This window comes from Lithobates pipiens, unplaced genomic scaffold, assembly GCF_037356315.1.
Source record: "Lithobates pipiens isolate NorthernLeopardFrog02 unplaced genomic scaffold, aLitPip1_a1.2 Scaffold_23, whole genome shotgun sequence".
Lineage (NCBI taxonomy): Eukaryota > Metazoa > Chordata > Amphibia > Anura > Ranidae > Lithobates > Lithobates pipiens.
The window spans coordinates 293,515,517-293,531,725 of record NW_027507785.1 but is presented as its reverse complement, the minus strand read 5'-3'; the positions used below and the strand labels follow the sequence as shown (position 1 = coordinate 293,531,725).

The 16,209-nt window shown below is 42.1% G+C and overlaps 1 protein-coding gene across 2 annotated transcripts in view; it reads right to left on the bottom strand.

Moving 5' to 3' along the window:
* Window positions 1-16,209, bottom strand: part of TTLL7 (tubulin tyrosine ligase like 7) — a 329,157-nt gene that overhangs the window by 103,184 nt on the left and 209,764 nt on the right. For both annotated transcript variants that reach the window (XM_077450362.1, XM_077450361.1), the window contains exons 16-18: window positions 12,150-12,424; window positions 8,680-8,817; window positions 1,452-1,532 (exon numbers count right to left, since the gene is read on the bottom strand). In XM_077450362.1, the coding sequence (XP_077306488.1) occupies window positions 1,452-1,532; window positions 8,680-8,817; window positions 12,150-12,424 (494 nt within the window). The remainder of the gene's footprint in view (window positions 1-1,451; window positions 1,533-8,679; window positions 8,818-12,149; window positions 12,425-16,209) is intronic.

The following is a 16,209-nucleotide window of genomic DNA, read 5'->3' as shown; positions in this document are numbered from 1 at the left end:
CCCTCTCTAGCAATACACACCAAACTGAGCATGTGCAGCCTGACTCCATAGGCTCTGTGTTATCAGGAAATTATCAGGGGACAGTGGAAGGAAGGGAATATCTGTGCATACAGGGTCAAACTTTTTACACAATGAGGAAGATTAACTCCTTAGGTTTCACAGTGAGTATAACAAGAATGCTTTGTTGCATATACAGACTGATTTTACTGTTGTGGGTTTAGTAACACTTTAAGTAATGACAAATGTAATCCCAAATAAACAGACTGATTGTGAAAATGTAATCATTGCTAAGGTCCATAAGGGGTATACAGAGCTGAAGTAGTTTAAATGCAATTCAGTATTTGGACACAAAAAAATACTATTTATTTTACTGGCTTTTTCGAATGACAAATGCAATAATTCATAGGTTCAATGAAACCTTTGGTGTGGTAAAACAGTTTTGTTAATAATTACAGAGATCTATACATCAGACCAAAACGAGGGGCAAATAGGGAGGAAGGAAGAGGGATTAGTTCAGTATAGTACCTCCAAATGAGGGTCAGCTGGGAGCTATGCATTATTATTACCTCCTCTAAAATGCAGAGGAATGGTATGTGTCCATTCGTTGCCTGGCACACGTAGTACTGAGTGGCAGTAGCTCTAGGGTCTCACCACAAGTCAAGAAGTAAAAAGTATGCTTGGGACATAGTTGGTCCCAGGATGTTGGGCAGCTAGTAGATAAGCATCACTTTCTAGAGGTAAAATGAATGATTTAGTGTAGTGATCTCCACACTGTGGCCCAGGGGCTGGATGCGGACCTTTGCTTTCTTTTATACCACTTTTCCTGCCACTCATACAAGACACTATTACTCCCACTAATACCAGCAAAGGGGCATTATTCCTGTTACTGATATCAACAACAAGGCACTATTCCTCCTACTGATATCAACAAATCGGTACTATTCCTCCCACTGATACCAACAATGGGGTACTATTCCTCCCACTGACACCAACTATGAGGTACTATTCCTCCCACTGAGACCAACAAGGAGGCACTATTCTTCCCACTGAGACCAACAATGGGATACTTTTCCTCCCACTGACACCAACTATGTGGTACTATTCCTCCCACTGACACCAACAAGAAGGCACTATTCCTCCCAATGACACCAACAAGAAGGCACTATTCCTCCCACTGACACCAAAAAAAGGTGTACTATTCCTCCCCCTAATGCCAAAGATGCCGGTCCCCCTAAAGTCTGAAGGACAGTAAACTGGCCCTTTGGTTAGAAAGTTTGGAGACCCCCGATTTAGCAGATACTAAAAAATAAAACATCAAAAATTTATCACAAAATATTCTTTTAGGATATTTGTCTTTCTGTTGCGCTTTCTCTTGAAAACAAGGCAGTCTTCCCTCCTTCCCCAGTATGAAGATAAAAGTCTAACAAAACAATCATACCCACGGGTCTTACCTTTTTCTGCTTCACAGAGTCAAGTTTGATCAACCAGTAAGAAGCCACTTTGGGTTTGTGATATCGCCAATTTTCCATTATCTGTAATAAGCAGAAAATAAACATTAAAATTAAACTCTTTTGTAAGCCCAAATATGTTTAAATCCACTTTGTGAGCATCATACAGCAGTGCAAACCCCAGATATCACCTTGTACATTATCACTGTGCTGTACATGTTGGAGGGATTCAGCAGCTCCACCCACTACAAGCTGCCTGCAGAAAACTACAGGAGGGGGCGGAGGCAAGACCAGTCACCCTGCACAAAGAGAGAGAGCAGCAGTGAGCGGTCTGTATTACAGGAAGCTTCTCTACAGAGAAAACATTCAGGAGTTGTTTCATGCTGGATTATTGCACGGATCTGAAAGACATACTAAAGCCTCTTGTATTTGGACATTATTTATTTAGCTTAGATTTCAGCTTTAACAAATTCAACTAATACAGCCAATTCGATCTAGTTGCTTTCTAGCATGTGCAAAACTAAAACATACACCTCACTGGTTGGTAAAGATTCCTCACTTTTTGTATTACGCTTTTGTACATATGGCCTGTTTATCCTTAAGGCAAAGTTCCAGACAAAATAACAAGATAAAAAAGAACAGACCATTAAAAGATTGGACACAGGGGAAAAAAGTCCATGTTTTGTATCACTGCATAATTTATCTTTAAAGTGGTTGTAAAGGCAGACGTTTTTTTTATCTTAATGCAACCTATGCATTAAAATAAAAAGTCTTCTGTGTGCAGCAGCCCCCCTCATACTTACCTGAGGTTCCTCTCTGTACAGCGATGTCCAGAGCCTGATCAAAGTGAGCCTGATCTTGATCTAGCAATGTGCATGAGATCAGTGGCTTTCCCAGGTCTCTCTCTCCACACTGGCTCACACAGCAGCAGGAGTCATTTGGGGGGAGAGCAGGGTACAATTCACAGAAGCATGGCACAGGAGCGAGCCTGCTCAAGTGCCCCCATAGCAAGAGGTGTGCTCTTAGGGGCACTTCGCAGGGAGGAGGAGCAAGAACCGCCGCAGGGGACCCAAAAAGAAGAGGGTTGGGGCTGCTCTGTGCACAAAAATTACAGAGCAGGTAAGTATAAGATGTTTGTTATTTAAAAAAAAATTGCAAACCTTTAGAATCACTTTAAAAAAGGTTTTGCCTACAGATACACATTAAATCTATAATCGTTTGCTTTATTTATCAATACATCTATGAGCATAAGCATTCCTGCCCCTCTGTGAACATGCAGGAAATGACCTAGTAAAAGTTTATTGGGTGGCAGTTGGCCAGAATGACAGCTTCCTTCCAGGATTGATCCGAGCCAAAGTTCTGACCAAACCCAAGCTCAACCCTAGTCTTAAACATTCCTTACTTTATCCAATGACAACTTCCTTCCAGGTTTGATCCAAGCCAAAGTTCAGACCAAACCCAAGCTCATCCCTAGTCTTAAACATTCCTTACTTTATCCAAAACTGAAAAGCAAAGCTTTGGTTTTGCATACACTTGAGCACACTTCTATGGAATCTATGGCAGTCAAAATCCAAAGACCACCTCAAAGGGCTACTGGGAGAGTGTTTTAAGAAGCCCATGCTTCAGGGGCCTAGCTAGAGCCAGGAATGCCCTTGCCTACATTTATTGGGTGGCAGTGGGCTGGAGTAACAGCTTCCCTCCAGGTTTGATCCGAGCTAAAGTTTAGTCCAAACCCAAGCTCATCCCTAATCTTAATCATTCCTTACTTTATGCAAAACTAAAAAGCAAAGCTTTGGCATTACATACACTTGCACACACTTTTATGTAATTAATGGAAGTCAGAATCCAAAAACCACCTCAAGGGGCTCCCGGAAGAGTATTTTATGGAGCCCATGCCTCAGAAGCCTTGCTGGGATTGTGAAAGTTCAGGGGCACCCTTGGTCATCATGGAGGACACTAACTTGCTACAAAGATAAAATATCAAGATATGAAATGGAGATTATCCTTTCCAATACCAAAAGATCATCTCAGAAGCACCTTGAAGCATTTTACTTTAACATGTTTACTCATAAGGCTGCTGTTGAGAAGACTGTTGCTTTTTTGTATATCAAGAAGCACTTGCTGGATTATGGAGATACTTAAATATTGTGTTAGCCCCTGTACACACGGTCAGAGATTTCGACAACCAAATCCGTTGGATTTTGTCCATCGGATTTTGTCTGTCGGATCTTGTCCAAAACTGTTGCATACAGACGGTCGGACTAAGTTGTCGAAAAATCCGATCATTCAGAACGTGATGACGTAATTTCGTTACGATGGAACTACGTTCAGGCTAGTAGCCAATAGCTTTGATGTAGGAATTTGATCTGAGCATGCGTGGCACTTGGTCCGATCAAAATTCTCTACACATGATCGGAGTATGTCTGATCGAACCAGTTGGTCGGAAAATATTTCCAACAAGTTGGAAAATTGGGTCCGACGGATATTCCGACGGAATCAGTCCGATGCATACCACACACAGTCGGATTATCCGACAACACGGTCCGATAGGACACATTCCGACGGATTCTCCGACCGTGTGTACAAGGGCTTAGACTGTGTTAATTGTATATCCTAATATGTTTGCAGTATGCCAAGCTGTGGGCCAGGAGAAGAAGTGCGTTGGGATTCTATATGTGGAAGCAGATTATATCTGGTGATGGGGAACATAGGAAACTAAGGAAATGCTTCCTCCTGCCTGCAGAAGACAGATGACCTCTCAGCCAGGCAAAGTCACTTGACTTGGGTTTAGAGATGTCTTTCTAGTGACAAAACGTACAGCTTTTTTGGAAAATGATACTGTTGCTGTATATTGTGACATGCCAGGATTTCTTTTTACATGCAGACTTGTAAAGTTACTTGAGAGGTCCACTTTAATAAACTGCCAAAAGTAAAACAGCCTAAGAACACTGTGTATTTGGCCCACAAAGTTGTACTGAATTGGCAACGATGCCAATAAATAAACAAAATGGTTCCATGGGGCTTAGCAAACTTCGGTCATACACACAAACGTGGCTTGGTATGTTTTGCACGCCAACAACTTTTACTCTTGGACGGGCAGTATAACAGACGTTCGTCAAGCTTTTGGACAAGTCCAGTTCTTGACTGATTGCAGTTGCAATTTTTATGAGCCACTTTTTTCTAAAGGCAAAATCCAGAGGTGTTAAAACGTTGATCGCCCCAGGCAGGGAGCAGCGCATTACTGGTCCCCGCAGCCGCAAACCGTTTCGCTCACGGCGGCTTACGGAGTGCGCAGCCAATGATTTCTCAAGCAGTAACGGCTGCCTGGGAAATATTCATATTGAGTAAACGTTACCTAGAATGTAAATGGTCTCCGAGGTCCATTTCCACCGGCGTTGTAAACTATGAAAATAGTTTCCTCATATCCGTATGGTAAGTTATTTGATCACAGCAGTAGAAGCATCTCGTTGCCTGCTGAGAGCTTTTCTTGAAGAACATCCAGAGGTTGTAAAAAATAGAACATAAATCTTTTCTCCTTTACTTTTTGTGAAACGTCAGGCCCTTAACAATGTGGGCAATATAGTATATGCACAAGGTTATATCCAAGAGAAAAGATTCAGCTGTATTTTAATTGTACAAGGTCCCATGTTCCTTGTGAACGTTCTCAACAACAAAAGAGCCACTCGGTAGGAATACAGACATTAGTAACAAAAGTGTAATTAAAATGGTTTTGTTTGGGGAGAGCATTCATTTGGTTAATCTGAACTTAATTATAGAGGTCGCGGAATGTTTAAGTGGCAAAGAATGAAAAAAAAAAAGCCCAGTTGAATCACACATTCAGCATTTTACAGGAGGCACAACAATTCCCTAAGACAACAGAACGATACTTCTGTATATGTCGTGTGCAACCCCTCTGAACACACGGAATGCTAGGGAGATAGCGGGATGTAATGTGTATTCCCATAATCATTTTATAATCACTACACACAGGGCCGAAACTCCTGACTGTGTCTATTAAACCCAAATTAGCTCTCTTTCATTTTTTCAACTTCACGTTTTCCCTTTACATATTAAAAATACAAAAGATGAAACGCTGTAAAGGAGGCAGATAGTAAAGAAAGCATTGAACCTGCTTTTTTTTTTTCCTTTTAAAGCCCAATTTCAGCTTCCTGCCCTCCCTGCCAAATTCCTGCCCCCATCCCCTTGGAGCACTTTCCGCCATCTTTATTAAATTTTTTTAAATTCTGTATACATACCTTTTTTTTCCTGGGGTTTTTGGTCTGGTCAAGTGTCCTTTTTTATTGATTGGAAGGTCCTAAGTTTAGCAGGGAAAGGCTCCACGTCATTAAAAGAGAAGTATGGGGCTTCATTTTTTTTCCAGAATCATACTTACCTGGGTGGATGCAGTATTGTTTTGATGCTACATTTGTCCCCTGCCGGCTCTAATGCTGAGAACCGAGCGATCAAAGACCGCTGATCACTTGGTTTTCAGGCTTCCAGCGGCTCACTGAGAGGCTGAGCCAGGTGCTGTTCCAGGCATGTGGGTGGATTCCGACTTCATTGTCGCAATCTTGCCCGAGCCTGGACCGGCTCTGTGATGTCAGCTGACTTCAGCCTGCTGTTGGCTGAAAATGGGTCACAGGAGCGAGGAATGAATTGCACTCCTGTAATCCACAAGAGAAGTACAGCCAAACAAGCTTTGACTGTACTCCTCCTTTAAAGTGGTTCTGAAGGTTGGAATTTAAAAACAATCATTACAAACATGTTTTACTTACCTACTCAGCCCCTAGAATAGCCCTGATCCTCTTCTCTTTGGGTCCCCCACTAGCAGTCCTGGCTCCTCTCCCCTGTTGCATACCCCCAATAGCAAGTCACTTGATATGGGAGCACTCAAGTAGGCTCACTGACCATTCACACATGGAGCGTGGCTTGGCCACACCCCCAGCCTGCCTTCATTGGATCACTGGCTGTGAATGACAGCAGCGGGAGCCCATGGCTCCCGCTGCTGTGTAGCCAATAAGGAGACAGAGACTCAGGAGAGATGCTGCTCTCCTGCACATTGCTGGATCAAAATGGGGCTCAAGTAAGTATAATGGGCTGGGAGGTAGCTGCACCCAGAAGTTTTTTTTACCCTAATGCATAGAATACTTTAAGGTAAAAAAAAATGTCTGCTCTTAGAACTCCTTTAATGGTGTGGGGCCCTTCCCTTCAGCATTCCTTGTAAATCCAGCCCAACATGATGACCTGCCCCCTGAGGGTGGGTCTTTGATGGAATAGGCTGACAAGAAGTGGGCTGAATGATACCGGGGGACCAAAGCTGAATCACAGAGCAGTGAGTCAGAGGGAGACAGCTCTGGATATAGCCGGAGTATTTCAGAGAGAGGGCTACTTTTTGTTTTTGAGAGAGTTGGGATTTACAGTGACCCTGTGAGCACATAGTCATTTTGTATGTAAAAGCATACCAGTAATAGAAGAGGCAAAATACTTACCTTTCCAGCTGACTGTTTGTTGAACTGCCGCCTCTTTGCATCTTCCAAGCCAAACCAAGTATTCAACCAGTCAGCTGGGTTAATATATGTTTCCCGTACCACATGCAGTGGTTCCTCCCACCGGCTCCTAATACTGTAGTGATGTGTGAGCCGATGGAAGAAACCACAGCATGTAGGGGGGAGCAGGTATTTTATACAGAAAGAAGTGTGAAATACTGGCATCAGTCCAGGAGAATTAAGAGGCAACGTTTCAACAAATGGGCTGCCGGAAAGGTAAGTACAGTCCCTTTTCTATTACAGGTATACTAACGTGACCCAGTGCTGACACAGTTACTTTAAAGTGGTTGTAAACCCTTACAAACCACTTTGACCTACAGGTAAGCCTAGATTAAGGCTTACCTGTAGATCCAAGCATTATCTCCTAAACCTATATGGTTTAGGAGATATTTGCCCGAAAGCGGGCACCGCTGTCTACGGCGCATGCGCCGTAGACAGAGGCGCACAGGCGCACTGAGCGCGGCATTTCCAAGAATGGAGCTGCCGCGCGTGTCGACTCCCGTGCGCATGCGCGGGAGTGACGTCATCGCGGCTTCGCCGAATGACAGCGGCGGAGCCGCAAGACCCCACCAACAAGATGGATGCGGCGGGCTACAGGGGACAGCGGCGACTTCGCTGGCTCCTGTGTCAGGTAAGTGACACATAATGGGCTACTATGCGATGCATAGTAGTCCATTATGCTTTGCCTTTGCAGGGAATGAAAGAGGAAGTAAACTCATCAGGGTTTACTTCCTCTTTAAGGTTCTTGAGTATTTTAGAAAGATATTAACATTTTATATGTAATTCTAGATTTTCCCCATAGTTCCTTCTACATAGTAGGGCAAGGATGGGAATAACAGCTCTGGAGCTTCTAGGTTCAAAAATAAGACAATGGCATCTCGCATATTTCTATCTAGACAGATTCAATTCTCACCTTTGCATGCTTCATGGGGTACAGTTACAGTGTGTGAGCAGAGAGCCGCGCGGTGAGCTGATGGCAGGAATTGCACAGAGGCCGAGTAATATGAACTGTATATTGCAGAACGTCACAACAGAGTACAACCAGGCTGGTGGGAGAGCACACTCGTCCAGAGAAACTTACAGGGATAGTAACATTGGTTCTGAACTTAAAGATGTGCCATCAACTTCTGCCATGAGGAGTGGAGATGCACCTGCCCAGTCCAATCCAAAAAGCAGGCTTCCTAAGTGGAAGTGGCCCCTGCACTGTCCCTTCTCACGTAGAACCTCTCCCTGCCACTAAGCGCTGTTTCTGACAAAAGGGGGACCCTAACCACTACACTAACCTCTCACATAATGAGCGCCAAGCCCAGGGGCTTAAATAAGCTCTGCCCTCACCCAAGATGGCTGCAGAGATCACACGGGGCCCCAGCATACAACCAGACAGCTGTTCTCCTGGTGACCACAGGAAGTCATGGAGGAACCAAATTTCTCACAACTTCCTTCCCCTTCTGTATTGCCGCTTTGATTCAGCACCAGCTACAGTGGGGAGTACAGACTGCACCTGCCTACAAGTGTGGTGCCTTTTTGCGTGTTCCATATATTACCATTCATCTCTACAAAAGGTGAGCTTTGCTTGACTCTGCATCAAATATGTAGCAGGCGGGCATTTATTTTCTTTCATCACAGGCTTTAAATAATATACTGTAGCTCTGGGTCCCAATATGCATCAAAGACAAACTACTCACTTCATCTATAATAGAGCAAGTTTCATCCTCATCCATCTTCCCTGGGAACCTGATTCTCATGTCTCTGAGAACAAGTAGGGTCTGTCGAGTAAGTTCCTCCTCCTGGTCTTTTGTTAAGTGATGCAACCCGGTCTCATTCTAGAGAAAAGAATTTGCAGCAAACCATTATTGAACATGGTGACTGTAAATGATTAGAGTTAAACATTCTCAAAGTAGATCTAATTCCCTGGTACCTAACCTGTGGCCCAAAGGCGGTCCATTGTGCAGTCCTCAGGGCTCTTGCAGACTTATGCCCCTTACACATGATCAGATTTTCCGACAACATTTTTTTGGATTTTTTTTCCAAAGGATGTTGGCTAAAACTTGTCTTGCATACACACAGTCACATAAATGTTGGCCAAAAATTCCGAACGTGAGAACGCGGTAACGTACAAAACTTACGACGAACCCGAGAAAAACTAAGTTCAATAGCCAGTGTGGCTCCTTCTGCTTTATTAAGAGCATGTGTGAACTTTTGTGCATCGGATTTGTGTACACACGCTCGGACAACTTGTTGTCGGAAAATTTGAGAACCTGCTCTCAAACATTTGTGTGCGGAAATTCCGACAGCAAATGTTCGAAGAAGATACACGCGGTCGGACTTTCCGACAACAAGCTCACATCGAATATTGTATGGGCTTTTGTCCTGTGTTTTCCTTAGCTAAGTTCTTTCTCAGGCCAGTAAAGGAAAATATTCTGACTTCAAGTAGTTAAATTGCTTGGTTTATTTCCTTCACACTATCTCACTCCTTCTGTGCTGTCCATCCATTTTCACTTTTTATGTTTTTTTTTTCTTTTTATCTTTTATAATAGATCTTGCTGAGAGAAATATTAAACGTGGCACAAGTAATTTCTAAGGGCGCTGTAGGGTGCACAAATGTGGAAACATTGATTTGTAAAGGGTCAGTAATGGCTGTAAATTCTAGCAGGATCTTATACTGTGTCTCCATCTATATGATTGCCTCCTGAAACTTATCCCGTTTTTAACAACTACAATAGCATGGTTGCATCATCTGACCATTCCCTGAAGCATACAGCATATCTTCAGTTTCTGACCATCTCTTTGTGTAATGCCTGCAACCTTTGACCATCTCACGGAGCTCTGAGAACAGAGCAACCAGCTGTGTTTGATCGCTCAGTTCTCAGTGTTAGCCCTTGTACACACGGTCGGAGATTCCGACGGAATGTGTCCTATCGGACCGTTTTCTCGGATAATCCGACTGTGTGTGGTCTCCATCGGACTGTTTCCATCGGAGTATCCGACGGACCAAGTTTTCCAACTTGTCTGTAAAATTTTCCAACAAAATGCTCCGATCGGACATACTCCGATCATGTGTAGCCTACTCCGACGGACAAAGTGCCACGCATGCTCAGATCAAATTCCTAGACCAAAGCTATTGGCTACTAGGCTGAACATAGACCCGTCGTAACGAAATAACGTCATCACATTATGTACAATCGGATTGTCCGACCGTGTGTATGCAACAGTTTCGGACAAAATCCAACGCATTTGGTTGTCAGAATGTCTGACTGTGTGTACAAGGGCTTAGAGTTGGCAGGGGACAGATGCAGCATCGGACTGATGCTACATCCACCTAAGTATGATTCTTGAGAAAAAAAATATATATATTTCTCTCTTAAGTCCCTCTATGTCAAGAAAGTTAACACCCACTGATCTAAACTCTAACTGGACACTTGTGAAGGTTCTCATTTATCCAGGTCATGGTTTAGTTAGTAGTAAGACACATTCTCATTGAATGAATGAATGAATGAAATACTTGTATAGCGCACAATGCGAATTCACGCTCTCTGTATCGTTGAAGATGTTTTTCAGCTTACCCAAGCATCTTCCTCAGTTCTAACCATTGTTAGGAACATACCCCAGTATACAGTGCACAATTTAATCTTGGAATAAGGCTGTAACATAACAAAACGTGGAAAAAGTGAAGTGTTGTGAATACCGGATGCACTTTATATAGCGACGTTGGCAACTCAGTCACCTGGATCATCATGGAATTTGTCAAGGCAGATTTTAATTGTCCAAGAAGAAGATGGGAGGTGTGAAAGTTTGTGGAGCTACGGAGTTCTCATGACATAATCCAACCCCAACTCTCAAGACTCATTGCGCCATGGTGATTGGATTATGCAATTAGAACAGGGTGGTTCTACAAATTTTCTTGTTCATGGACAATCAGCATTCACCTTGACACATTCTATGGTGATTGGATTATGGTTAATGAGTTAAGGGCCATACAAACAATAGAAACTGGCAGACATTGGGCCTGTGTGTACGGCAGCCGTTCTGACCGAAAAAGGTTTGCTGATCTGTACCCAATCAGAGCTCTCAGCCAATGGCTGAGAGCACTCACCAGTGTGTTCTGCCAGGGGTACCATAAGCCTATCAGAACATAATAGCTCACTGGGGGAGATTGGCTCCTCCTGAGCTCTTCAGTTGGAGTTGAAGTGTTGAAACGCGCTGGGTTAAATAAAATAAAAAACTCAGTGTGTAGGCTTTACTTATTTGGCTATAAATACTGGGGTATGGTAAAGCTGAAGAAACATCTTTAAACCTACAAGTCCAGTTGAATTTTATGAACTATTAACTGGACAACCCTAATGCCGCGTACACACGACCGGAATTTCCATCAGAAAAGGTCAGACGGAATCATTTCATCGGATATTCCGATCGTGTGTGGGCTTCATCTGATTTATTTTTTTCAAAAATTCTGATGGACCTAGAAATAGAACATGTTTTAAATCTTTCTGACGGAATCAATTCCTATCGGAAAAAACGTTTGTCTGTATGCTATTCCGACGGACCAAAAACGACGCAAGAGCAGCTACTTGCTACTGGCTATTGAGCTTCCTTTTCCTAGTCCCAAAGGACTTTGGTGTGATCATGTGTAGGCAAGTCAGTTTCAGCGGAACTCCGTCGGAAAGACCGTCAGAGTTTATTCTGATGGAAAAACCGGACATATGTACGCTGCATTAATTTGCTAGAGAGCTTTGAGAAAGTGCGGTGCCTAGAGCAAAACATGTCAGACTAGAATCTGTTCCTGCTAGCTTTTGTAATAAAAAGAGAAAATTAGTTTGCATCTTGGTGTGCGACATTTTTGTTGCTGGTACGACTGATTGTTTTGGTGGAGTCAAGCCACTGATTGAGATGTGATTGTAGAGTTTGGAGCTTGATGTCGCCTGGAGCGGCATGTGAAATATTTAATAAGGCAAGATGTAGTCAGAACCACTGGATCATGTCCCTGCTTGAAGACTCAACATCTGCTGGTTGCCAACCATCCATTATTCATATGCAGTAGTTGATATTTACTTGGTAAATTATCATTAAAATACTTTTCTAGTCATGTAATAAGTACATTAACACAATACATAGGTTCTCTTTATGGAAAACTCAGCCCTCTGTTTTAGTCACTCACCAGTGCTGGGTACATACTGGCACAAGTACCGGTGTGCGGAACTCTATGTGATGAAGAACTTCGATTAAGAGAGTTGGTCCGGTTACCAGAAGAGGGTCTTGAAACCTGTGCGGAGACTTTTGATGAGAGGGGTCTTTGTTCTACATGTGGCGATTGTGCATTGAGTGCAGTAATGGAACGGGGACAGCTGACAGAGCGTCGAATAGGAGTAGATGATGATGGAGAAGAATAAGAAAAGGGTCGAGTTTTGATGGGAGGTTTGCAATGTATTCTACCTGCACAAAACATAAAAAAAAATAAAAAAAAACATGTTATTGCATTGAAGTCATGTTCATCATTACAGCTTTGTTCCTGTTTGACGGAGATGATACTGTACAATACGATACTTTGGGATTTCGTTTTGCTTTTGTTAGAGTCCTTGAGATTTCAAGAACTACCCAACTCAACATTTTGAATCCAAAGACATAACTCTCCAAACTGACAATAAAATAACAATTTTTTTTTATTTTAGGTGCTTTTTTAAGCCCTAACTTGATGACATTTTGCTAAAGCACTTTGTATTTTCTGGAATTATCTTTTTTTTGTGGTTAAAATAAAATATTTGTATTTTAATCAAATGTCATATTTATTAATTATTTTTTTGTCTAAAAAACTGTTTTCACTTTTTTTTTCTATATAGGTAGCAGAAAACACAGAACACAATAAGGGGACAGTTGTCACTCAATGCCTGAATGATAAACTACCATGCGTTGAGATGCCCTGCACTCTCCATCCTTCTATTTTTGGTGCTTTGGCAGCCCATTATAATGATTGGGCTGCTGTAACACAATGCATAGAAAGATAGGTCGTATTTTTGTGTATAAGTGTATTACCAACCGCCCTAAATTATAACAATAGTTGCAAAAGAAAAGCCTCATGGGACTTTACAGACAAGTACACAAACAAGCTTCAGTTCCCCAGAGAACACTTGATATGGAGAAACGCGTTGGGACAGGCCTCACACGTGACATCATTCCGCAAGCTTGGTGGAAGCTCGGACATGCTGGCTCTTTGAACTATGCTGTTTATGTCTATGCATTCTGTAAGTGTATTTTTATTGTTTTAATAAATTTGTTTGGTAAAATACTACACTATATGGGCCTCCTGTAGTTTTTAAATCCCCTCCTTGGAGTACATGTGCCTTAGGAGATTGGAGAGTCTTAAAGCAGAGTTCCACACTGAAGAAAGTTTTTTTTTTTTTTAAAGTCAGCAGCTACAAACACGGTAGCTGCTGACTTAATACGGACATTTACCTGTCCAGGGAGCCCACGATGTCATCCCCCCCAAGGCCGATCTGTCCATTGGATTGGGTGCAGGGGCCGCCATAGTAGCTAAGAGAAACCAGCTTCCCCGCCAGTTTTCTACTGTGCATGCACGGGTTCTGAATGGTCCTGTCATCTTCTGGGACACACGCAAGTCCCAGAAGGCAGCGGGGGGGATGAGGAGAGGCAGAGCCAGAGTAGGACATGACGTACCTAGCCACGGCGAGGCTGGGATGGAAGTTCACCTGTTTACCATTAAAGTAAAAAAAAAAAAAGTATTCAAAAATGAACGATGGAGGGGTGGTCTTTCCTTTAAGAAAAAGTTCAAAAGTTGGTTGGAACTCCGCTTTAATACCTTGGATTGTGGCACTTGTGGCTGCAGAGCAGCAAGGCATTGTGTGATCTCCTTGTGAGACCAGAATATCTAATAAGAAGCTCTGTTACCTATTTGGGGTGTAGAGGTTTCGAGAACACTTTCTTGTGGTGGTGTATTTTGATATTTTCCACATTAAGAGAGAAGATTGTGGAGGATTATGAATTGAGCACTACTTTTGCACTTTAATAGGATTTTCATCTTTTGTACTTCATATAGCCTATCCTGCCTCCATCTAAGAACTTCACTATTCTCTCCATTAGCTCATCCCCCACAGCTATTACCCTTTTGTATAACTTGACCCTCCCTCCTAGATTGTAAGCTCTAACGAGCAGGGCCCTCTGATTCCCCTTGTCTTGAATTGTATTGCATTGTACTGTCTACCCCAATGTTGTAAAGCGCTGCGTAAACTGTCGGCGCTATATAAATCCTGTATAATAATAATAATAATAATAATAATATATGGACCTTTGTACTTTATATGCTGTATAATGCACTTTCATTTTTATTTATAACATTTTTCACATTAAATGAGTTGATTATTGGCATTGTGAATGCCGATTTCCTTTTCTTCCCCTTTTTTCCCCATTTTAGTTTTACACGATGGGGTTGATTTACTAAAGGCAAATAGAACGTGCACTTTGTAAAGTGCAGTGGCAATCTGCAAGTCCAGTTGCTACAGAGCTTAGTAAATGAGGTAAGGTTTCACTTTGCAAAGAATACCCAATCACATGCAAGGAAAATTTTAAAAACAGCCTTTTTGCTTGCATATGATTGGATGATGGAATTCAGCAGAGCTTTTCCTCATTTACTAAGCCCTGGAGCAACTGCTCTCGCGGAGTGCAACTGCACATTGCAAAGTGCACAGTCTATTTTCCTTTAGTAAATCAACCCCTATGTTTTGTATTAATTAAACTGTAAAATAAAGATTGCATTAAAAAAAATGAATTGATTTTTATGCTTTTAATGCATTTTTAGTTTATTTTATCCTATATGAAATCAACTGACTATACTTTGATATTTATTATTTCTTTTTTGGATGGCGCACTTTTATATTAAGTACACAAACATATGGTTAAAAGGCCATACACGCCAGTCTTTATTACAAAGTCTAAAAACAGTAAAAATGCATACAAAAAAATTGCTTTGTTGTTGTTGAGCACACACAACATCTTACATTGTGCAAAGTGGGATACCCTGTATAAGGGAATACTTATTAAGGTTACCAAAAGATATACGGTACTGGGTTAAAGGTCTAAGATAATATGCTTAGGCGTGCATTTCACTAAGTTCAGAATTAAGATGCAAGATGTTGACATATTAGGATGCATCTGTCTGCGGTAAGAGGTACAAAGCTAAGATAGGACTGGTTACGCAAGAATATGGTCAGTCAGCAGATGTTGAAATGACGAAATAACTATCAGAAGACTGTATTTCACCTTTGACTTAGATAATGTCATGAGTTTAAGAAAAATGTCGATGTATGTATGAATTACCTGATTGGTTAAACCACAGGGCTGTCCTTCTGCTCAAACTAAATAAAACTGTTGTGTGTGCTTCAATAGGCACATTCATTATTCACGTACAATAGTGTGTATGTGTAATGTTTTGTCCACCGGTGAAAGGGACCTCCGCTCTTCAATCCTAGCCTAGGCTACCAGGGGTTACTTACAGAAGACGAGCAACCTAACAGTTTTGGTACCAGCAAAGTGGGGTTCGTCTCGTCTTGCGACAGGTAAGTCACTTTACTCTTTTTTACCTGATTGGTGAATGGTGTAAACACTTACTCTGTCCGGGCGGCCGCTACGAACTTAGTTTAAAATTAAAAGAAGTAACTGTGCCTTCGCGGTGGACTAGGCTGGTCCCTCGGGAGGTTAAAAGGGCTCGCAAGGAATTTATAGGTTTAGGGGAGTCCGACTAGGTTGGTCTGACTTAAAACTATTGGTGATAGTATTTTTAACACGGGAAGTAGTAGATTACGCCCGTGACAAAGGGATTGGTGGAGTGGACGCCCATTTGAAAAAAAATTTTTTTAAAAAAAAGTGCACTATAAATTGATAAATGTATTGCAATACGGTTATTTCATGTCTTAAAGTATATTAAGAATATGTCTGTTTCTCTCTAGGTACACGTGTAAGTATATAGAGTATAAGTTTTAATATAGAGTATAAGGAAAATAATTGTTGTTGTTTAAATGAGTGCAGAATATGAGGAGCCCTCTTGTAGTGACATAGCATCCGCCTGCCCCCATTGCACGTTAGGTCTACTCTTCCTAAGAATAGATGACAAGTGGATTTTACTGACCACCAGACCAGGGGGGTTCTCTTGCAGACTTGGTGTAAGAGGGGTATATCCCGCCACCAGGAAAGATTTACCCTTCATCGTA